Source organism: Cnephaeus nilssonii, assembly GCF_951640355.1.
Source record: "Cnephaeus nilssonii genome assembly, chromosome: 9".
In the NCBI taxonomy this organism is placed as follows: Eukaryota; Metazoa; Chordata; class Mammalia; order Chiroptera; family Vespertilionidae; genus Cnephaeus; species Cnephaeus nilssonii.
The window spans coordinates 85,245,095-85,268,742 of record NC_137080.1 but is presented as its reverse complement, the minus strand read 5'-3'; the positions used below and the strand labels follow the sequence as shown (position 1 = coordinate 85,268,742).

General features: G+C 51.4%; 2 protein-coding genes across 5 annotated transcripts in view; one reads left to right on the top strand and one right to left on the bottom strand.

Annotated features, from left to right (window-relative positions):
• UBR2 (ubiquitin protein ligase E3 component n-recognin 2) overlaps positions 1–3,556 on the top strand; it is a 132,923-nt gene extending 129,367 nt beyond the window's left edge. For all 4 annotated transcript variants that reach the window (XM_079780560.1, XM_079780559.1, XM_079780557.1 and 1 more), the window contains exon 47: positions 1,411–3,556. In XM_079780560.1, coding sequence (XP_079636686.1) covers positions 1,411–1,552 — 142 coding nt within the window. In that variant the 3' untranslated portion in view covers positions 1,553–3,556. The remainder of the gene's footprint in view (positions 1–1,410) is intronic.
• A 4,250-nt stretch (positions 3,557–7,806) lies between these two features.
• Positions 7,807–23,016, bottom strand: PRPH2 (peripherin 2; the record flags this gene model as incomplete). The annotated part of the gene is made up of 3 exons (XM_079781077.1): positions 7,807–8,019; positions 11,289–11,535; positions 22,436–23,016. The coding sequence occupies 3 exons, from the start codon at positions 23,014–23,016 to the stop codon at positions 7,807–7,809; spliced, it is 1,041 nt and encodes a 346-aa protein (XP_079637203.1).
• Positions 23,017–23,648: the final 632 nt, after the last annotated feature.

Here is a 23,648-nt window from a genome sequence, read left to right as displayed (position 1 = left end):
CTCCCTTTCCCAGCCCTTAGAATGTCATGAGGGCCATCGGGATAGATAAAGGAAAGAACAGGACAGGTTGCAACTTTTTTCCATTTCTCACTCTAGAGAATCAAAACTGTTTGAATTACTTGTGGCATCCACAGCATCAGAGCTCTATAGGGAGAGCCCGTTGGAACTTGTGTGGCTTTTATGGGGAAACCGGTGCTCTTCAAGTGATCTAAAGAGAGCAAATCTTCATTGATAAGAAATAAGCTTATTTCCTTAAGAACCTGGGGACAAAGATTTAGGACATACACTGCGTGACCAGATTATTATGATCTCTGAACGCATAATAATCTGGCCACTCAGTGTATATCCTATATAATAAAAGGCTAAGATGCAAATTGTCCCCTTGACCAGGAGTTCGACCAGCAGGCAGGCCAGCCAACCGCCCATGTCCCCACCCCCTGGCCAGGCTGGCTGGACCCCACCCATGCACGAATTCATGCACCAGGCCTCTAATACACACACACACACACACACACACACACACACACACACTCACACTGAGTGGCCAGATTATTATGCGTTCAGAGATCATAATAATCTGGCCACTCAGTGTATAGAGCAATACAACTGGCTTAATCACTTCTATGGTAACTTCTATTATAAGCAAAATGCTTACAGTTCCCTCAAGTACTATTAAAAAATTTGTTAGACCATCTCTTTTTGCCCAAAGAAGGTAAGTCTTAACCTAGATATAACCATCCAGTCTTGAGGATCAGAAGTTCAAGGTCTGAAACAGGCAGAATAAGTAGATGGGCTGCCCCAGGTGCTTGGTTGCAAGGTTGTTAGGCACATGCCTCCTGGTGATGGTTTTCCTATTCTCTAAGGAGTGTGGGCTCTTAGGAGGAGCCCTGGTTAGAGAGTGAGAGGAGTGTGTCCTGTGAATTGGGAGCAGAGGCCCCAGGGATGAACTCTCCAAAACCTGTGCTTAATTATATTAGGCCCAGATGTTATTTACATTTGGCTGCTTTGCTTAGACTTTGTGGCTGAAAGATAGTACTCTGAGGAACATGTGTACCCCTGTAATTTTCCTTCTATCCTCTCCCCTGCCCCTCCCTTCTTTTTACATTCAACTAACGAAATGGACAATAAATTGATAGTTTTAACTTCTCAACCCTGCCCCTGTTCCCTCAGCCCTGTCTGAGGAAGTATAGCTCGTGTGCATTTTCCTCTTTTTTTCAGCACTTATTCCCTTTCAGCTTCTCCTAGCAAACCTGCAAAACTAACGTCTTAATAACCACAGTCGCCTGCCAAACAGAAATTTTGCAGAGGATCTAAAAGCAATAACTTATAACTTTTCCTAAACCGGGAAAGGCTGGGATAAATAGATGAATAAACAGAATGCATCCAGAGTGACATCTGTCTTCTTTCTAGACGGGGAAATCCTTTACATTTGTGCAAAGAGCGATTTAAGAAGATTCAGAAGCTCTGGCACCAGCACAGTATCACAGAGGAAATTGGACATGCACAGGAAGCAAATCAGACACTGGTTGGCATTGACTGGCAACATTTATAGTCATGCGCTACCAAAAACATAAACTCGGATTTTTGTAACCCAGCAGCTTTTCAAGAAAAAGAATAGGAAATCAGTTCCACTGGATTTGGAAATAAATTGTTTAGTTATGCTTTTCTTCCCAGGTTTTTTTTTTTTTATAGTTTCTGGCTTTAGGGACTGATGAAAATCATCTTCCGTCAGCATATTTCCTTGCACCATTTGCTGTATCCCTCAAACATAACTTCTTGCAAGGAGCTTCTCTTCCTGGGCTGGACACAGCCCCTCTGTGGGTACCTGACTGCGTTTGACCGTTCCCAGTCATCTGAGCCATGTTACAGTACTGATCACAGGGCACTCTAAGCCTGAAGCTGATTCACCAGCAGGAGGAAACAAAGTCTCTGGTCTATTGGGGTCACACTTCCTAGTCCCGCTCAGTGACTCAACATGGACTGGGTTGGCGTCCCCTCTGCTGATGGACCCTACCTCTAAGAGCAAAGCAGTGGATTTGTAAAGCAGCTTTCCCTTGTCTGCGCCAGCTGTCAGAGGACTGGGGCACTTGTGCATGAGGAACCCCTGTGAGGAAGGGGAGGCAGTTGTGTCTTCAAATGCTGGGTGGTTCTCAGAACTGTGGAAGGTTGGATTTTTTATTTTATTTTCTTTGGCAAGACTTCTGACTTTGAGAGAGAAAACTCATTTTAAAGGGCTTTTTGAAAAGTTACAGAGTATCCTAATTTTTCAGACAACATATTCTTTTATTTCTAAGACTAAATGGAGAAGTGTATGCATCTAGAATCAAACACTAGCAGGAAAAAAAAAGATCTGTCTTTTGAAGTTCACGTACCCCCTTCCCCACTCGCATTTCCTGGAAAGATGGATCTCTGATTACGTGCTGGCTCACTTAGTACATTCCTGGGACAGCCTGTGTGCCCAGGCTTTGTATTCTTTTTAAACATTACTGTTTTTACTAAGAGGTGCCTTCCTAGAATAATAGCCGCTTAGTAAAATTGATTATAACTATTCTATACCACATGGCCACTCTGTTTGATGTACATGTGCCGAGAGCTTGGATACACACAGATTGATGGCAGATTTGTGGAGGAATAAATTCGGAGCCTCTCTAAGGTGAGGCTAAGGGACAAATGAACAATGAAAGGCTCTTGGATTTTTTTTCAGCCGATACAAGTAATCCTTTCACTCGGTTTTCTTTGAACTGCATCTAAAGGTTCCATCACACGCAGCTTTACACACTCCACAGTGTACCCAGGAGGAAAGTCAGAATCCAGGCTTCAGGGTAAAATAAGTGGGGATGCAGAAGCTGCAGTCACTGCTTCCTCTCCAAGGTAGTCTTCTGAAAGGATGACCTTGACCCTTCTTGCTTGGGACTGACTCACCCAGATGAGAGGAGGCGTTTCTCACCCAACAGGAAGAAAACCTAGATTAGAACCTAGTGCTCTCCCCTTTTTTCTGGCCTTTTTGCCATTGGTAAGATCTGATGGTTTGGACTGTGGATGGCATAATGATATTGTTTATTTTGGCTTTTGTCACATCCTCATTCCTTTAGCTTTTAAGTCCAGCTTCTTTGGGCTTTTCTCAATAATGTTCATCAAGATTCAATTTAAAATGAAGACCAGGTCTGGTTTCTCCCTCGTAAATGGATTATGGACATTTTCACCAAATCATGAGCATTTTCCAGCTTTTAGGACTGAGGGTGTCATCCCTGAATTTCACTCTCTGAGAATGTCAGAGTCTGAGAGAAGATAAATTTAGAAGATGAAATAATGTTTGCATCATTAAGCTAATTGTCTTCCCTACCTAATGAATCATCTTAGTATTTTGATTTGTTCCGCATGTATTATGTTTATTGTGGAAATGTTTATGTAACATGCTTTCTATATCAGGGAAAATCATATCTGTTTAATAAATTGGCTATAACTTTAATATCTGTGGAAAACTTGTAAAATTTGGAATGTATCATATGTAAAAAGCTTAAAGATATCCAAATAAATGCTTTAGGTGTTGACATTACTTTGGGTCTGTCTACATTTTCATTTTGTTTCACACTTAAATACCCTGGAAGTATTCCCCATGTCACCTTGCTACAAACAAAGTGGGACATCTGTATTAGCTTGGCATTTAAGATGCTTATGTTATTAGTGTCTGTTATGGCCATTAGCCAGACGATCTTGACCTTCCCATAAAAAGCTTGATCATCATTTCAGCTGATTAAGTTTCCTGTTAATTGGCTATGACAGCTTGTAACCTTTCTAAACCATTATGGACCTCAAGTCACGAGAAAAGGGGCGTCTCTCGCAACTCCAAGACCTGTCTCCAGGTGTAAACTCTTTGCTCATCCTTACTTGATCCCAGTCTTGTTCTTACACACTCCCCAGACACTTTCTGCTTATGAGAGAGACAGGTAGGAGAGGAGTTGCATCCAATGCCAGGGAAGCATTGCCTATGAGAGCTCTGCTGTACTCTTTTATTATTTTTTTTTCGGCTGTACTTTCTTAAATCCTCTTCAAAGGAAAGGATCACACTGAAAAAGCAGGTTTCCATTGTACTATCCCCTATCATTAATGCTGCTTCCAGCTTTCTCCCTTCCCTGGTCCTAGTGTCATCAGTTCCAGGGCTCGTTAAGCCCTGTGATACACTCATTGCTCTGTTCCTACTCTTGTTTTCCAAGTCAGGTTTTTTGAGATTTGTTTAACAAAAACCACAATCAAGAAATAGAATAGTTCCATCACCCAAGCTCTCCCATGCCCCTTTGTGGTCACCTCTCCCATCCTGACCCCTGGCAACCACTAATTTTTTTCCCATCCCTTTGCCTTGCCTCTTCCAGAATGTTATACAACTATCTTATGTAGCCTTTTGAGTCTGCTTCTCAAAGAAGGCATGCGGCCCTAGCCGATTTGGCTCAGTGGATAGAGCATTGGCCTGTGGACTGAAGGGTTCCAGGTTCAACTCTGGTCAAGGGTACATATCTCGGTTTCAGGCTCCCAGCCCTCGTTGTGGGAAGCAACCAATCGATTTGTCTCTTTCATATCAATGTTTCTCTCTCTGTTCCCTCTCCCTTCCACTCTCTAAAAATCAATGGAAAAATATTCTCAGGTGAGGATTTAAAAAAAAAAAAAGGCATGTGTTTGAGGGTCATCCATATTTCCTTTGGTTGCCAAAGAGTTGGGAATCCTGTAATACAGGCTGTTGAATTGTGCACACACAGCAGATGAATTTACATGAAATAACAACACATGTACCCTTTATCTTTTAGTGTTTACATCACTAGTGCTTGTGCAGTTACCAGGTGAAGCACATTTGGGCGATTTTTGGTGATTATAAATAAAGCCACTATAAACAATCATGTATAGGTTTTTGTTTGGACCTAAGTTTTCATTTCACTTAGGTAAATAGGAGTTTGCCTTTATATATAACTTAACCCACACCGTCCTTGTACTACATTCTTGTAACTTTGCTATTTGTACTCATCCTCTGGAGGACAAGAAAGAGAGTGCATCAGGAGTTAAGGACTGATATATCCTCCCTTCAAGCCAATCTCGAGTCCACTGAGGACTAGGAAGGCATTCCCATTCCCCCACATCCCTATTCCCAACACACAGCGCAACTGGCTGGCCATGCTGTCATCAGCTATCTTTTTATCTAGTGCAGGTCCGAGGCCCTAATTGCTTTGGTCCCCCGGCCACCAGGCTAAGCTGCAAACCTTCTGGCCTAGCACCACAGGTGCCCAGAAGAGGAGGGGCAGGGCAGCGTGCAGAGCAAGTAGCTAATCTTATTAACCCGTATTGAGGTTACTCAGGGTTTATTTGCTGCTGGTGGCTCAGTCCTGGTTTTAATGTGTTGCAAGAAACTGTGGGTTATTGAACTGAGGCCACAAATTCTAGGAAACCCACCTTCCTAAATGTTAGAATAAGCATTGCATACTTCTACACTGTGGAGTAAATGTTTTAAAAATAAAACTCCTAAGGCACTGTCTTTACCTCTCACCCTATCCCAGGGCTAGGCTAGCAGGACTTTGAAATCTTGGAGTCCCTTGGGTGAAATGAATTTGCACTGGCCCAAGGAAAGAATGAAGTTAGACACCAGGGAGAACCTGGTGCCAGAGCTCTACTGGGCACTGGTCAATGACCAAAAGAGGTGGGCCAGCTTTCTCTGGCAACGATGGCTCCCTGAGGAGACCTGTTAAGAAGCAGCTCACCCTAAGTCTGCTCTGAACCAACTGGTGATAATTATTGGACGGTCAGTTAGTCCTTGGACCTCAGACCATAAAGTTGCTTATACCTGCCCCTATAAACTGGCCCCATTGAGATTCATATTTCTCTGTTTGGGAAAATACGTTTTGACCAGGGGGAAAAATGCTTTGAAATTTTTACTTAAATCACTATAGTGATTAGATAAATTCAACTGTAGTCCAGACTCTAGCAAAATGTTGAGATTATTTGGATAAATTGATAGTCACTGTTCTTGCAGGTAAGAGAGTAAGAAGGCAGGAAGGCGGTGACTCCTATGCTGTTGAAACACAGCTACCCTGGTCATGAACAGTGCTTCTGTTCAATGTCAGGTTTGGTTTTGTTAAAAAAAATATTAGGTAGAGCCCTAGCTGGCCTACAGACTGAAGGGTTCCGGGTTTGATTCCAGTCAAGGGCACATGCCCGGGTTGTGGGCTCAATCCCCAGTGTGAGGCATGCAGGAGGCAGCCTGACAGTGATTCTCATCATTGATGTTTCTATCTCTCTCTCCCTTTCCCTTCCTCTCTGAAATCAATAAAAATATTAAATACATATATTTATATATTAGGTAAAGTTGGGGGTGCTGTTGAATGGGCTAAGATAGGCATTTTCATACTATACACAAAAGTGGTTTTCAAACAATGTAATTTTTAATGTCTATTGTACAGCTGTTACACATCTGGCCTAGAGCAGCACTTTCCCGGTGGTTCTCAGCACTCCTGAGAGGAAAGAGGGCTCCAGAAAAGGGGCCCAGGGAATCAGAAGTCAAATTAAACCTGGGACCAAAATCTCAGTGTCCAAACATCTTTGATGGGTCTTAAGCATGGGAAAGTTAGAGCCCCAGAACAAACCCCAGGCAGCACCAAAAGTCCTGCTTTCTCCACACCAAAAACTCAGGACAGCGATGAAATCATTCTCTCCAACTAAAAAAGCTTCCTTTCTCTCTTTTTCCTGAAGGAACTGAAAACTTGTGTTGCAGTTGCTAGCTCAGGAAGATGGGCTGTCTCGAAGAATCCTCTTTAATGCAGAGGCATCCCAAGAATATTGCTTTGAAGGATGGCTGTCTGGGGATAGAAACAGGAAGAAGCTCCCAGAGGACTCTGCCCTCCACTGTAGACAATTAGTGTTGCCCATGGGGGCTGGCTGACACGGCCACCTGTGCGGGCATCCCTGGGCCCACCACCAGGTGAGGCCTGGTCTCCAAAGGGTAGACTCCTGTCTGATTGTTGCTCCTCTTCCACGGAAGGGCAGCCGTTCACCCAGAGCCAGAGGAGGCCACCCCGACCTTTCGGGGTGGGATGTTGCTGGAACATGACAACAGCTTGACTTCCTCCACCCATAGCTCACTCCTGGCCAAGTGAGGGCACAAGACTGAGACAGGAGCAGGCCTTCAACTGCGTTTTTGGTGGGGAGAAATAATCCTCTGTTTTTAAATGCTCTTGCCCTATCATTGGAGAATTCTTCTTTTGAGCCCTCCCTAATTTGGAGAGTCCAGTACTCTTAGAAGAGTATAATTGTCCCCACTTTCCGCCATTAAGCAGATAAAATGGCTGACCTGTCAGTCTTGGCATTTTTTTAAATGATAACGTGGCCAGTACATTTTTTCAGACTCCGGTGCTTATGTACCTGGTGATGCTTTGGATATAGAGTGAAGCCTCTTGGAGCTTATAATGGCAAACTCAGCAAAGGGAAGCAGCCCTCGGTGTGGCCAGTAGCCTCAGGGTGGAACTGAGATGGGTGCTGTGTGAGAGAGAGGTTGTGGGCTAATCATCCCCAGAGGCCCCTGAGGCCACTGTGAGACCATGTGCTAGAGCAGTGGGCCTTAAGGGGCTCATTCATTCACATTCTGAGTCATTCATTCAACAAATGTTTGACTGATGCTTTTAGGGACACTAAACTTCCCATCCCACCATCAAGGAGAGTCTGTGAGATGGCCGTCCTCCTCGGGATCTTCACATTGAACAAGGGTGTGTGTCCGCATTTCTTGGAGTCCATTACTTCCCAGTGTTCGGGAAGGAGGGGACCCAGGAGCCATCAGCCAGCCTCTGGGGCCTGGCCTGCGTCTGCGCCCTCGGCTTCCACCTGGTTGCTCTTGCCCAGCTTTTTCAAGCTCTCCAGAAAGGCCTTCCAGGTCTCCGGCACGCTCTTTTCAAGCAGCCAGCCCTCACTCTCGCACTCGGGGTCTTCGGGATTGGACACACTTTCCAGTGCCGTGTGCAGGTAGCGCAGCCCAGTCGTGGCGGTCACCTGGTTGGGGGAGAGGAGACTTAGGGGAGGTCTGGGAGGAGTAGCGGGGGATTGGGGCTGTCAGGAAACTAGGGGAGCCATTGGCCTGTTCATGACTGGGGCCCTTCAATGAGGTGGGCTCTGATGAGTCTTGCTGGGGCACTCAAGATACCAGCCCCTATCCAACCTCATCTCCTCCCCCCCTCTCTCCCTTTCCAGCCACCCTGTGCTTCTTTGGGATCCCTCCGCACCCCAGCCTTTCTCTTCCCCAGTCTGTACCATTGCTACTTTCTATGCCTCGAATATTGTTCCTCCACATTCACCTGTTAATTCAGCTTCAGCCCTCCGTGGTGCCTGTCCCTGCTCCTCGCTCTCCTTTCCCATCCTCTCAGGTCTCTCCTGTCCTGGGGGCATTAGGCCTGGACTCTTTCTCTCTGTGCGCCCCCCACCCGTGTGCCCCCCAGTTCCTAGCATATTGTTTGGCACACATTGGGTATTCAGTAGCTATTTGCTGGAAGGAATTTTTAAATGACCTCCTTTTCTGCAAACAGTATGCTATGTGGTTTTCTCTACTTCTGTTATCTCCAGTAGTGTGGGGGTGAGTGGGTGGTTTGTTCGGATTTGTTCACTAGTCATCACTGGGGCAAACACTGGTGACAAAATGCCTGGGCTCCGAGTTAACCATGTGATGAGGAAACCTGTTTACTCATCTGGTTTGCAGGTTTTCAGATGAAGTGTCGCCTGCCCCATGTGTGTGCTGTGACACTTCAGTGTGTGTAGGCCATGGCACCTGGTGCACGGTGAGGTGTCAGCTGTATTGGTTATTAGTCAGTGTGGTGAGTATTGTTTCCAGCTGTCTATTGTATTGTGTCAGCCACTTGTTTCTACACAAAGTCCTGGTTTGCTCTCATATACTTCTCCTTTTAGGGTATAGCAAACTCTGAAGGAACTAGGCCCACTAATGGAGAGCGTCCACCCCAAGGCAGGGGTGACCCTGTTCCATCTCGTTCACCCAGTAAAATGCACTGGAACCACACTGGCTGGTGGGAGGGCCTCAGTAAACATCTGTTGAATGAATGCTATGGGGCAGCAATTTTCAACCCATGTGTTGCAAGAATGTATAAAACATGCTGAGACATCTGACTATTAATTCAGGGGCACTGACCTCTTTTCCCTTAGATTGTCAAATAAAAGAATGACAACATAGTTGTCTGGTGTAAGTGAATTAAAATTACACTTTTTTTTTATCAGATCAGAAAAGAAATTTTTTTGGTGTGCCACAGAATTTTAATAATTAGTTTATGTGTGCCATGAGATGAAAAAGGTTGAAAATGGCTACTCTGGGGGCATTTTATAATTATGGTAGTAGATGATAACAGTAACTAATAGAGTTTTAAGTTATGGTTATGGTCCATTGAAAGTTTAATAGTTTTAACAGTGGGAAAGCATACCTCTTCCTGCAAGTCCTCTTCCTGCATGTACCACTGTGATCCCCTCCTGCCTTCCTGAAGGCGGCCCACTGCAGCACTGAGTTTTGCACTTGGTAATGGTTCCCTTAGGTTCATGCCTTAGATGTCATCTGCTAACAGGGTTGTGAAGTCCGGGAGGGCAAGGCTCAGGGCAGAATCCTATCTTAACCCAGCCACCCTTGTGCTCATCACAGAGCTCTGCCCACGAAAGACCTCTGCCCAGCGGTCGACATCTCAAAAGAAGCATGAATCCAAGTAAAAGTCAGGGGCATTCGAGCTCCCTGTCCATAGTGAGCTGGTTCCTGAAAAGGTGCTGCACTGGGGCAGCCAGTGGAGCCCAGCCTTCTGGCAGTAAGCTTCTCTCCTAATTCTACCCACTCGTTCCCAAGACTCTGCCTCAACATTAAAGGAAGCCCTCCCTCCCCAGCCACCCACCCTCAGGGAGTACAGCCCCTCTAGGGAACGTGGCTAGTGGACTATCAGCCAAGGGCACAGCTGCATGAGAATTTCCATAGACGGAGAGAGAGACTTAAAGGAACCGTTCAGTGAATCTTCTCTGACAGAACGTTTCCCCACCTAATGTCTCTGACTTTGTACACTTGGAATTTGGAGTCTGGATTTTCTGCTGTCAGCTCAAAGCTGGAGCCAAAGTCACCCTCTGTGCCACCTTGTTCTACCACTCACTAATGCACACTCCCCTTCAGCACCCAGGACAGCGCCCAGAGCACAGCAAGGTAGGTTTGTGAACTCTCTTCAATAAATGAATTCAGCATTCACTGAGGGCTTCCTACATTCCAAGCCCTGTGGCTACAGAGAGGAATTAGGCCTTACAGCTGAGATGAAGCCACAAATAATTAGAATAGCAGGTAAACGGCGATCGACATCTCAAAAGAAGCATGAATCCAAAGAGCTCGCATTTGCTGAACATTCGCCCATACCTAGTCAGTGGTCCCAGAGCTAAGTGCTGTCAGCCCCATATAACAGAGAGGTTAAGCACTTTCTAAGACCTCAGACCAAAAAGTGGAGGCACAGGCTGAACCTCTAAAACATGCAAAGGGAAAGCAGCCAGACCAAAGGTCACCTAATACATGATTCCATTTATATGAAGTGCCCAGAATAGGTAAATCCACAAGGACAGACCACAGATTGGGGACTGCCTGGGGCTTGGGCTGGGGGATTGAAGAATGACTGCTTAATGGGTATGCAGTTTTCTTTGGGGGTGATGGACGTGTTTGAGGACTAGATAGAGGTGGTGGTGGCGTAACGTTGTGAATGTTCTAAATGCCCCTGAATTGTTCACTTCAAAATGGTTGATTTTATGTCCTGTGAATTTCACCTCAATAAGTTATTTTTTAAGCAACAGGACAGAAACAAACAAAAGGAAAGTGGAGGTGTTGGGGTTCAAGCCTTGGCCTTCCTGACGCACAGCCAGGCAGAGGGCTGGTTCCAAGAAGGGAGGGAGGAAGGCATGTGCTCCAGGCCCAGTTTCTTCCCTTTAAATCCAAATAGGCCTTGGCTGGCTGCTCAGAGCATCAGCCCACAGATCGAAGGGTTGTGGGTTCAATTCCCGGTCAAGAGCACATACTTCGGTTGTGGGTTCGATTCCTGACCCTGGTCAGGGCAGGTGCAGGAGGCAACCAATCCATGTGTCTCTCTCACGCTGATGTTTCTCCCTCTCCCCCCTCCCCTTTTTTCCTCCCACTCTGTCTGAAAATCAATGGGAAAAATATCAGGTGAGGATTAAAAAATAAAAATACAATAAATCCAAATGGGCAGATGGCTCCCTTTTCCCCTGCACCGCACCCCGGGCCAGGAGCCTACGTCAAAGAGCCAGACGAGGAGCGTGACGGCGCCCATGGAGTTCATGAGGCTGCTGTAGTAGCTCAGCAGGGCGGCCCTGCAGCCTCGCACCCACAGGTTGAGCTCCTCCGTCTGGTGGTCATAGCTGTAGTGCGCCGAGTTGTTGGTGAGCTGGTACTGGATGCAGGGCCGTGGCGAGTTGGGGTTGCAGCAGCTAAAGGGGACACCGTCCACCAGGTACCTCCCATCCACGTTGCTCTTGATGCGACTGGAGGAAAAATAGACAACTTGAGAGGGCTGCTCGGACTTTTCACCAGGTGCCAGTTCCTCCCGTCCCCCGCCACAGTCTAACTCACTCATTCATTCATTTGCTCTCTCGGTAATATTTGCTGTGCACCGACTATGTGCCAGCCAGTGTTCTAGGCACTGAAGATGGAGCAGTGACCCCAGAGAGCCAGTGCCCTGCCGTGCTGGAACTTATGTTCTGGAGCCAGGGGCGGGGAACCTTTTTTTTTTTTGCCAAGGGCCATTTGGATATTTGTAACATCATTTGCGGGCCATACAAAATTATCAACTTAAAAATTAGCCTGCTGGCCTTAGCCGGTTTGGCTCAGTGAATAGAGCATCGGACTGGGGACTGAAGGGTCCCGAGTTCGATTTTGATCAAGGCCACATGCCCAGGTTGTGGGCTCAATCCCCAGTGTGGGACGTGCAGGAAGCAGCCGATCAATGATTCTCTCTCATCATTGATGTTTTCATCTCTCCCTCTCCTTCTCTGAAATCAATAAAAATATACTTTTTAAAAGAAAGTTATTTTTAAAAATTAGCCTGTTATATTTGGTCAAACGTTTAATTAACTTACCCCTCATGCCTTGGCAGGGCCAGACCAAATGATTTTTCGGGCCTTAGCCCACAGCTGAACGTTCCCCACCCCTGTTCAAGGGGGATGAGATAGATGATAAACCAAGAAGCAAATAAGTGGGGAATGTAGAGATCATCCACCCTCCCTGGCATGCAATGATTTCTTAGAACCATGGCAGGCTGGTCAGAGCAACAGGACGGCGGTGACTGTGGGACAGGGCTCTGTCTGGTATTCGTGACCATCAGACTTCAGCCCCCAGGCCTCTCTCCAAATTCATCTCCCCCTTTGGGACCAAGACCCCCTCTGGCCAGATCAGTTCTTCTCAACAGATGTGTCAGGGCCTGTGCAGGGGATGAAGCTTGCCCCTCGCTTTGCTCACCATTTGCTCACCGTCCACATGAACTGTCCAGCTGGGTGGGCACTTCTTACTCACCTGAAGGATGCACCCTCATAACTGCATTTCTATATTTATGTATGTATTTAGTTAGAGCAACCGTATGTTCGTGTGGGTTCAGGATTCAAGAGGAGGGACGTCTCTATAGTGACAGGTCTTCCCTCCCCATCAGGCGGGCTGGCTATGCTCTACCTGACCTGAGGGAAGTTACCCAGGTCTGGATGTGTCAAAATCCATCGAGCTGCACAGTTGAGATTGGCGCACCTGACTGTATGCATGTTATCTTGAGTAAAAAAAAATTGTTTAAGTTGCACATGAACAGTGCATTCCATAGTGATAGCAGACTTTTACAACACAAGAATAGAAAGCCTGTAATTGTTTAAAATAGAAATTGTTTTCAGCAATATTCACTGAAATGATAATTGCACTCTAAAAAAAGGATATTCACCTTGGCTGGGTAGCTCAGTTCGTTAGAGCATCATCCTAGTACGCTAAGGTTGTGTTCGATCCCCAGCCCGGGCACATACAAGAATCAACCAATGAATGCATAAATAAGTGGAACAACAAATCATTGTTTCTCCCCCTTCCCCTCTCTCTCTCTCTAAAGTCAACAACTATATATATATATATATATATATATATATATATATATATATATATATTAAAAATAAAGACAATATAAATAGATTTTCATATGTAGCTTCTAAGTAAAATCTCCTTCATGCAATAAAACTCCCCTCATTCTTGTCCCTGGGCCTCCAGTCCCCCCACTATGGCCAACGTGTCTGTCCTTTTGGGAGGCTTCATGCAGGGACAAGCAAACGCTGGTTCCATAAATGTTCTTCCTGGTTTGCTTTTTTTTTTTTTTTAACCTAAGTAGCAGCATTATATACTACTGTCTTTTTTTTTTCCCCCTAAGGAGTGGAAGGGAGGGAGAAAGACAGAGAGAGAAACATCGATGTGAGAGAGACACATCAATGGGTTGCCTTCCACACACGCCCTGACCAGTGCCAGGGATCCAGCCTGCAACCGAGGTATGTGCCCTTGGCTGGAATCAAACCCAGGACCCTTCAGTCCACAGGCCGATGCTGTGTCCACTGAGCCAAACCGGCTAAGGCTATACTACTGTCTTTTTACCCTTAACAATGTCGTAAGATGTTTTATGTCTGCCAGTGGGGAGTGTCGTCAGGTGTTCAGTGAGCTGTATGGTGTCCCCACTGTGCCGATGGTTCCTGGAGTGCTGTGCATTCCCTGTGGTGGGCGCTTGGGGTTTCCTAGTCTCCGTGTCGTCCTGCATGTTATGAATCCATCTAGAGGGTAAATCCCTCAAAGATGCATTCCTGAGCCAGAAGGTGGGTCCGTCTGTGAGCACACCAGACCCCTTCTGCATCTCTCCTCGGGGCTGGGCAGTCACACCCACCAGCCACCCCTGCGAGAGCCACTCCCCACAGCCAAACCACACAGGTTTGATGGAGGATAGGTAAGTGAACGCTGATCCATGGAAAGAGTATCCTGGGTCCTGTCTCAGTGGCTTAGTTGGTTGGAGAGTCGTCCCGTACACCAAAAGATGGTGGGTTCAATTCCTGGTCAGGCGAGTACGGGAGGCAGCTGATTGATGTTTCTCTCTCACATCGATGTTTCTCTCAAAAGAACGTATCCTTGGGTGAGGACTAAGAAAAACAGTATCTCGTGGTGGTTTTAATTTCCACTTCTCTCATGAGTGGAGTTTGGTGTCTAACATGTTGAAGAGCCATCTGTGGTGCTCGCTCTGGCAGCACGTGTACTAAATTGGAATACACGGAGATTCGCATGGCGCCTGCGCCAGGATGACACATTAAGTCATGAAGCGTTCATATTTTTACTTAATAAAAGTTGAGACTATAAAAAAAAGATGCAGCCCAGCTGGTGTGATTGAGCGTTGACCTATGAACCAAGGGGTCCCAGGGAGCCGTTGTGACAACGTGACACACTGCTGGGGACACAGTGTGGAGGGTGCGTGGGCCCTGTCAGCTGAGGAAGCTGGGAGCCAGCGCCTGCTGCGAGAACGGCTCGCCACCAGCGGGGCCTGTCAGGCTCCTGTGGGAGGGCAGCGGCTGCTAGAGAAGTTCTCGCTCCAACCCCACTGACTGCAGTGAGCAGCCCAGCAGGCCCAGCAGCCCGCCACCACCTCCTCATCTCCTCACCGGGAGTGGCCCAGCTCACCGCCGCCCCGCCTGCCCTCCCTGCCCCGCCTGCCCTCCCTGCCCCGCCTGCCCTGGCGCCGCTCCAGCAGCACCGTGTCCCACCTGGGCCCTTCCCAGTGCCCTCCCGTGGGAAAGAGCCAGCGCTGGTGAACGGCCCTCTCAGCGGCTGTGGGTTAGCAGAGACCGGCACGGGGTGCAGCTGGCCCAGCCCTCGGAGAAGGTGGGCTCCCTCACGCAGGGCCCTCTCCCTGGGGCCTGGCCCACCACCAGGTGGTTCTGCAGAAGAGGAAGGGGCCCCAGGCAGGGCAGGGCCTCACCCAGCGCCGCACCGGAGTGAGGGCAGGCTGCAGTCTGCGGGCTGAGGCCCCAGGTCCGAGCTGCAGGCTGGCCTTCTGGGCGGCGCCTTCCCCTCACCTCGCTGCTGAGCCCAGTGGAGAAGCAACCTCGCTGGTCCCTACAGGACAGGCCGTGTCCCCTCAGACTGGGGCTCCCTGAGGACAGGGCCGTGTCCTCCTCAGACTGGGGCTCCCTGAGGACAGGGCCGTGTCCCCCTCAGACTGGGGCTTCCTGAGGACAGAGCTGTGTCCCCCTCAGACTGGGGCTCCCTGAGGACAGGGCTGTGTCCCCTCAGACTGGGGCTCCCTGAGGACAGGGCTGTGTCCCCCTCAGACGGGGGCTCCCTGAGGACAGGGCTGTGTCCCCCTCAGACTGGGGCTCCCTGAGGACAGGGCCGTGTCCCCCTCAGACTGGGGCTCCCTGAGGACAGGGCCGTGTCCCCCTCAGACTGGGGCTTCCTGAGGACAGAGCTGTGTCCCCCTCAGACTGGGGCTCCCTGAGGACAGGGCCGTGTCCCCCTCAGACGGGGGCTCCCTGAGGACAGGGCCGTGTCCCCCTCAGACTGGGGCTCCCTGAGGACAGGGCTGTGTCCCCCTCAGACTGGGGCTCCCTGAGGACAGAGCTGTGTCCCCCTCAGACTGGGGCTCCCTGAGGACAGGGCTGTGTCCCCCTCAGACTGGGGCTCCCTGAGGACAGAGCTGTGTCCCCCTCAGACTGGGGCTCCCTGAGGACAGGGCTGTGTCCCCCTCAGACTGGGGCTCCCTGAGGACAGGGCTGTGTCCCCCTCAGACTGGGGCTCCCTGAGGACAGGGCTGTGTCCCCCTCAGACTGGGGCTCCCTGAGGACAGGGCTGTGTCCCCCTCAGACTGGGGCTCCCTGAGAACAGAGCTGTGTCCCCCTCAGACTGGGGCTCCCTGAGGACAGGGCTGTGTCCCCCTCAGACTGGGGCTCCCTGAGGACAGGGCCGTGTCCCCTCAGACCGGGGCTCCCTGAGAACAGGGCCGTGTCCCCTCAGACGGGGGCTCCCTGAGGACAGGGCTGTGTCCCCCTCAGACTGGGGCTCCCTGAGGACAGGGCTGTGTCCCCTCAGACTGGGGCTCCCTGAGGACAGGGCCGTGTCCCCCTCAGACTGGGGCTCCCTGAGGACAGGGCTGTGTCCCCTCAGACTGGGGCTCCCTGAGGGCATTGCTGTGTCTCCCCCCAGCCGGGGACCCCTTGGGGCCACAGCTCTGGAACTGGCCCTCCCTCCCAGAAGCACGTCTGTTGCTCGGCGCTTGCCCTGGTCCAACCACAGATTAGGGCCCCACTCGCCTTCTTAAGACAAAGCCAGGCAGGTGCTCCTCAGGGAGCTGCTATTTACATCCGTGCTCCAGGCTGCAAACCGCCTGCTCAGGGCCCAGGCTCCTGAGGGTCTTAATTGACAAGCCTGTGTTCTAGCCCAGCGGGCGCCAACCTCACGGACCGCCCGTTGCCGCCATCTGTTGCCGCCCACTGTCCCGTGGCCAAGCCACCTCTGACGGGAAACTCATCGCGTCAGAGTTTCCCTGGAGAAACCAACGTAATTTAGTCAGTGAATCCATAAATCAATAAGGAAAGCCGAATGGAAACGGCACAGCAGGGAGGGAGGGAGGCAGGAGAACAGCTGCTGAGTCAGTCCCCACCGGACCCCTGTCGAGCTTGGCAACGACCTCTGTGAGCCTCAGTTTTCTCATCTGAGAAATGGCAATATGGTGCCTGACAGGCCTGTGGTGCAGATTAAATGGGAGAATACACAGAGAGCACCTGGTATACAGCAAGTGCAGTATTAGTATTTCTTTTTGGGGTAGCCACAGCATATAAAGTCCTGCAGGTGGTGAGGGGGGCCATAAGAAAGGGGAGACACCTCCCTGCTGTCAGGGAGCCCCAGTCTGAGGGGGACACGGCCCTGTCCTCAGGGAGCCCCAGTCTGAGGGGGACACGGCCCTGTCCTCAGGGAGCCCCAGTCTGAGGGGGACACAGCCCTGTTCTCAGGGAGCCCCAGTCTGAGGGGGACACGGCCCTGTCCTCAGGGAGCCCCAGTCTGAGGGGGACACGGCCCTGTCCTCAGAGAGCCCCAGTCTGAGGGGGACACGGCCCTGTCCTCAGGGAGCCCCAGTCTGAGGGGACACGGCCCTGTCCTCAGGGAGCCCCAGTCTGAGGGGGACACAGCCCTGTCCTCAGGGAGCCCCAGTCTGAGGGGACACGGCCCTGTCCTCAGGGAGCCCCAGTCTGAGGGGGACACGGCCCTGTCCTCAGGGAGCCCCAGTCTGAGGGGGACACGGCCCTGTCCTCAGGGAGCCCCAGTCTGAGGGGACACGGCCCTGTCCTCAGGGAGCCCCAGTCTGAGGGGGACACGGCCCTGTCCTCAGGGAGCCCCAGTCTGAGGGGGACACAGCCCTGTCCTCAGGGAGCCCCAGTCTGAGGGGACACAGCCCTGTCCTCAGGGAGCCCCAGTCTGAGGGGGACATGGCCCCCTCCTCAGGGAGCCCCAGTCTGAGGGGACACGGCCCTGTCCTCAGGGAGCCCCAGTCTGAGGGGGACACAGCCCTCTCCTCGGGGAGCCCCAGTCTGAGGGGGACACGGCCCTGTCCTCAGGGAGCCCCAGTCTGAGGGGACAAAGCCCTGTCCTCAGGGAGCCCCAGTCTGAGGGGGACACGGCCCTGTCCTCAGGGAGCCCCAGTCTGAGGGGACACAGCCCTGTCCTCAGGGAGCCCCAGTCTGAGGGGGACACAGCCCTGTCCTCAGGGAGCCCCAGTCTGAGGGGACACAGCCCTGTCCTCAGGGAGCCCCAGTCTGAGGGGACACGGCCCTGTCCTCAGGGAGCCCCAGTCTGAGGGGACACGGCCCTGTCCTCAGGGAGCCCCAGTCTGAGGGGGACACAGCCCTCTCCTCGGGGAGCCCCAGTCTGAGGGGGACACGGCCCTGTCCTCAGGGAGCCCCAGTCTGAGGGGACAAAGCCCTGTCCTCAGGGAGCCCCAGTCTGAGGGGGACACGGCCCTGTCCTCAGGGAGCCCCAGTCTGAGGGGACACAGCCCTGTCCTCAGGGAGCCCCAGTCTGAGGGGGACACAGCCCTGTCCTCAGGGAGCCCCAGTCTGAGGGGACACAGCCCTGTCCTCAGGGAGCCCCAGTCTGAGGGGACACGGCCCTGTCCTCAGGGAGCCCCAGTCTGAGGGGACACGGCCCTGTCCTCAGGGAGCCCCAGTCTGAGGGGGACACAGCCCTCTCCTCGGGGAGCCCCAGTCTGAGGGGGACACGGCCTCTCCTCAGGGAGCTTCTAGCCAACGTGTAGAACGTCTTAAGATGTTTATAAATTGTTCGGGAAGAGGAACAGATGCCTATAGCCAGCGGGTCCCCTTGAGGACAGTAAAGTGAGAGTTTGGTGCCAACTTCTCCCCTCGTTGTGAGAGCCCGGGCCAGGCCCCCTGGCTAACCGGGCCTGGTGCCACGCCTCCGAGCTCCTTCCTGTCTGCCTCTCACCCCAGACACTGAAGCTCTGCTCATCCTGAACACAGGGAACTGTCAAAGGAATTGTTACGGACAGGCCAGCGACCTCCTGGCCCTCCTGGTGTGATGCGGTCAGATGCCCAGAGCAGCGCCCTCTCAACCTCTTGCCGAAACCGAACCTCAATCCGATGGCACCTGCGCCCTGAGCTGGGTGAGCGGGCAGAACGAGGAGACAGCGTGGCTGCAGCCGCCTAACCCGAGTGAGGGGGATTCTGGCGGACACGTGGCCGTTTCTCCAAGACACCCGTGGCATGAGAAAGGTAACTGTCGCCTGGCCCGAGTGGCTCATTTGGTTGAGCGTCGCCCGGTGCACCAAAAGGTCACTGGTTCAATTCCCGGTCGGGGCACGTGCCCCGGTTGTGGGTTCAATCCCAGGTCGGGTGCCTGCAGGAGGCGACCCCTCCATGTTTCTCTCTCACATGGATGTTTCTCCCTTCCTGTCTCTCTAAAATCAATACAAACGTTTTTTGTTTGTTTGGTTGGTTGGTTGGTTTTCAGGACAAGATAACTGTTATAGAGGAGGAGAGACTCAGGAGAAGCACCCAAGTGCCGAGTGTGGGCTCGGTTTGGATCCTGATTTGAACAAACCAGCCGGAGGAGACATTTTGAGACGATCAGAATATTGAACAGTCTGGGTATTAGATGATATTAATGCTAATTTTGTTGAGATGATTAATTGTACTTATGTTAAACAACAAAACAAACAAACAAAAAAAACACCCTCCTTATGAACTCCCTCCTAAAGTATTTACAAGTAAAGGGAAATGATGCCCAGGATTTGTGTTAATGAAACTAGAAAGGCCAAATGTTCGTGGAAGCTGGGTGGTGGGTACATGGGGGTTCGTTAAATCTCTGTTTTTGTGGAGGCTTGGATTTTCTGTAATGAACGTTGAAAATGCAAAACATGAAAGCACTGGTCGCAAACTACAAATCCTTCCCCAGAGACCTTGCTTCTCTTGGCCTCTGTGGCCTCAGAATTCTAGCCCCGAGGATGCTGCTGAGAAAAGCCGGGGAAAGGCGAATGCTTACCACTTCTCAGTGCTTTGCCTCTCAAAAAATACATGCACTTTCTATGTTGGGGATCCACTTTGTCAGGTAAACTTAATAATCTTTCTAAGTGAGCAGTCAAAATGCGAACAGAAAGAAATGTTGGGGGGGCGAGGGCCGGGGAGAGGTGCCACTCAAGTTCTCTCATTCATTCCTTTGTTCTTCCTTTCCACCAACAGGCCAGCTAGCCCCGGCCCTCAGGCAAGTCCAGCCCCACTAGGCTTTCTGGTCACAGCCCCCAGGAGCCTCACCTCCCTCACAATTTCACCCACTGATCATTAATGTAAAAGTTTGTGGGAAATGATGATGTAGCCTCTCTGTCTAGGGAACCTATCAGGCTGTTCCCTTGGCAACACGGTGTGACGTCACAGTGGGGGGGGGGGCGGGGGAGGCGTGTGGGGAGCGTGGAAAGGAGAAAGGATTTCAGTTCCACAGTTCCAGTTCTAGAAATGTAGCCTAAAAGAGAAGTGTGTGTGTGTGTGTGTGTGTGTGTGTGAGAGAGAGAGAGAGAGAGAGAGAGAGAGAGAGAGAGAGAGAGAGAGGAAAAGCCTCAAAGATGCCCATTCCGGTGTTAGTTATAATAGAAATAAAGACAACCTAAATGACCACGTCAGTGTGTCCATTGTCCAGCGGACTATTACCCAATCGGTGATCATAATCGTTTTAGACAGATACTGTCTGATATCACATATATGTGGAGTCGGAAAACCCGAATGCATAGAAACACCCGAGATCGATGGCTGCCAGGGGCTTTGGGGGCAGGGACGATATTGGTCCAAATGCACAAACATCCAGTTATAAGACGAAATGTTCTGGGGATCTAATGTACATGTAGTGACTACAGTTAACAACACTGTGTTACATCCTTGAAAAGTTGCAAAAAAATAAAAGTTGAGTTGCTCAAGAGAGTAGATCTTAAATGTCCTCACTACAGAAGAGAAATTGTAATTATGTCACATAATGAAGGAGTCAGCAAAAGCTATGGTAGCAATCATTTTACAATCTGTGAATGTATCAGATCAACACAGTGTGCACCTTAACCTTTCACAGTGTTATTTGTTAATTATATTGTTAATCATATCGCAGTGATGCTGAGAGGAAATGATCATTTTGGACATTAAGCAAAGGTTATACTATCAAACTGCAAAATGGGCACTCACTTGCCATTATGCCGTGGTTACACTGTGTCATTATGTAGATGTTAACTAGACGAGAGTGAAATGTGAAAAAACTAAAGCGGGTGATGTTCAGTTGTGACTGAGAATCTGACTTGAATTTCTTCTCCTGTTTTTGTTTCTCTTAATGTTGTCACCTGATTTTTTGTGTAAGACACTTTTTAAAAAATCTAAACAAGTTGGCTGGTGTGGAGCATTGAGCTTAATGTTTGCCTGAAAATGTGGCCATGCTGACCACGAGAGTGGAACCACCTGGAGAATGTCTCCGCTTTGGGACAGAAGGGGATTTGGGGATTACAGAGAGATTTTAAATCTCTCCAAGGACTGGCGCTGTGCAGACGGCAATCACGGGAAACGACAGTGAAGGCAGGGATGAAAAGCTCACAAGGGCTGGTTCTACAACAACATCCCTCCTCCCTGCCCCACCCCAGGAATTCTGCCCGTCCCTCTGGCTTCACACCCTCCGGGGGCACCTTCCAGAGACCATGCCTCCGAGCTGTCCCTGCAGACCTGTCAGCTAGGAAGGGCAGCGCAGTTTACAAGTCTCTCCTTGACTGGGGATTTGTAGCGGTAATCCGCAGCCGCAGAGAAAATAGAATCCCAGCAGTGACCTTCAGCCTGACTGCCCTCCCACCCGAGGTGCGGCCTTCCGGGGTTTGGTGGTGGTGTTGTCTGGGCTTCAACCGTGCCCTGCTGCCAGCGCGCCCAGCACCCTTGTGCACGTCCCTCGGACTCGCCAGCCTTACAGGAAACTCGCCTGGATGATAACCTCTCGCACAGGCAGGAAACAGGAGGAGGCTCAGGCAGGCTGCCCCCTCCCCGGAGAAGGGCTGGAGCCCTGGGGCGGCGGGGGCACCGGGAGAGCCGTGTGCTGGCGTCGCACGCGTGTGGACCGCAGCTCCAGGGCGAGATTCTCTCTCCCACCAGCACCTCCCGACTTCCCACCTAGGCTGTTATATTTGCACATACAATACTTCAGACACACTTCACCGTGTTGCACTGCTGTGATTTAAGAAGGAAACATTGAATGAGCACCTGCTGTCTGCCGGGCTCTAGACAGAGCCCGAAGGCGACCTCCAAGATTATTCCAGGGTCTTTATCTAACCGTTGGGCAAGCGAGGGCCCAGAGGGCAAGTGACTTACCACGGTCACCGGCTAACTAACGGCAGAGCCAAAGCCACGGCCTCGACTTCCTGGCTGCCCGTCCCCTGCTCTCCCCTCCACACCCAAGGACACACTGAGGTCAGTGCTCAGGCCCCGAAGGCTGGAGAAAGGGAACGAACCAAGAAATGCAAGCTTCTGGGACTGCACCCATGTACTCTGAGTGAAGGAGACAAGCTGGTCAGCATCTCAGTAATGTGCTCTACGAACGCCAAGGTCCCCCCTGGGGACTCCTGTCCCACAGCTTATGTAGCTGACACCTCCTCCCACCATAGCCGACGTTAGGTGGGACCATATGAAGTTGCCACCTTTATGGATCACCATATCAGAATATCAGCAACTCCATAAGGGCCCCCCAATACAGCCTGGCACGCACAGTAAGAAGTTCTGCACGGCGACCACCCAAGGGGCGGACAGGACACGGGCCTCCAGGGCCCGGTCAGCTCCCACCCCGGGCCGGGGCGGGGGGACGGGGGCGGGCACTCACTCTTTGACTTCTTTGGAGGAAAAGTCCAGGTAGCGGTTGCTGATCCACTGAATCTCAAACCAGTCCCGGAAGCCGTTGTTGCCGCAGCACCTGAACTCGATCTGCAGCAGGTCGACGGTCTTCTTCATGAAGCAGCGGCCGGGCGTGTCGGTGTCGCGGTAGTACCGCAGGCCCTGCTTGAGCCCGAGGGCCAGCGTGCTCTCCAGGGAGCCGCGCAGGAGGAAGCAGCAGAGCGCCGCCAGCAGGAGGGCCGCGTGGAGGAGGACGCAGGCGGCCAGGTACGGCCGCAGCCAGGGCTTCCACTTGGCGAACTTGGCCGGGTCCAGGGCGTCGTAGCAGACCTTGCCGGCCAGCGCGTGGAGGACACAGGACAGCACCCCCACCCCGATCAAGGAGTTGGGCACAAAGTGGCTCTCCGCGTTGTCCATCACGTCGCTCCTCTTCCGGAGCTCGATCTTCAGGAACAGCCCCAGGCCGAAGACCACCGTGCCGGCCAGCACAGAGAGCCAGTTCAGGAGCCAGAGCCCCTGGGCCAGCTTGACCCGCCTCTTCTGGTCAAACCTGACTTTCAGCAGCGCCATGGTGCAGGGTGCGGTCCTGGCAGCCTCCACGCGCAGCTCCCACGCGTGACCTTAGCGAGCCCGGGGCCGAAGACTCAGGGCCTCCGGAAGGGCGCTGCCCTGGGGGCTGCCCATGGTGACGCCCCCTCGCCCCCGACCCCCTCAGCTCAGTCCCAGCTCACGAAGGGGCCAGTCCCCCGGCCGTTTCTGCAGCTCCTTCCCAGCCAGGAAGGGACAGCCTGAAGGTGCAGATTAGAAGTGGGATCCACAGGCAACCTGCTAATCTCCTTAGCCAGGTTCATCCCATTAGATAAAGCCAAGCCAGTTTCAAAACCTGCCCAGAAGGCTCAGGGGCACCCCGGAGCAGAGCTCGGCTCAGCGTGGAGCGTCGGGGCAGAAGGACAAGGCTGGCCAGAGCAATGGGCTCCGTCGGAGGGCGGCTCGGATCACAGAGCACATTTCCAGGCCAAACTCCTTCAAAATTTAAAACTTTCTGTGGCCATGCCCTGGCCGGTTGCTCAGTGGTTAGAGCGCCGGCCCGCACACTGAAGGGTCTCGGGTTCAATTCCCAGTCATGGGCACCTACCTGGGTTGCAGGTTTGATCCCCTGCCCCTGTCAGGGCACGTGCAGAGGCAGCCAATTGATGTGTGTC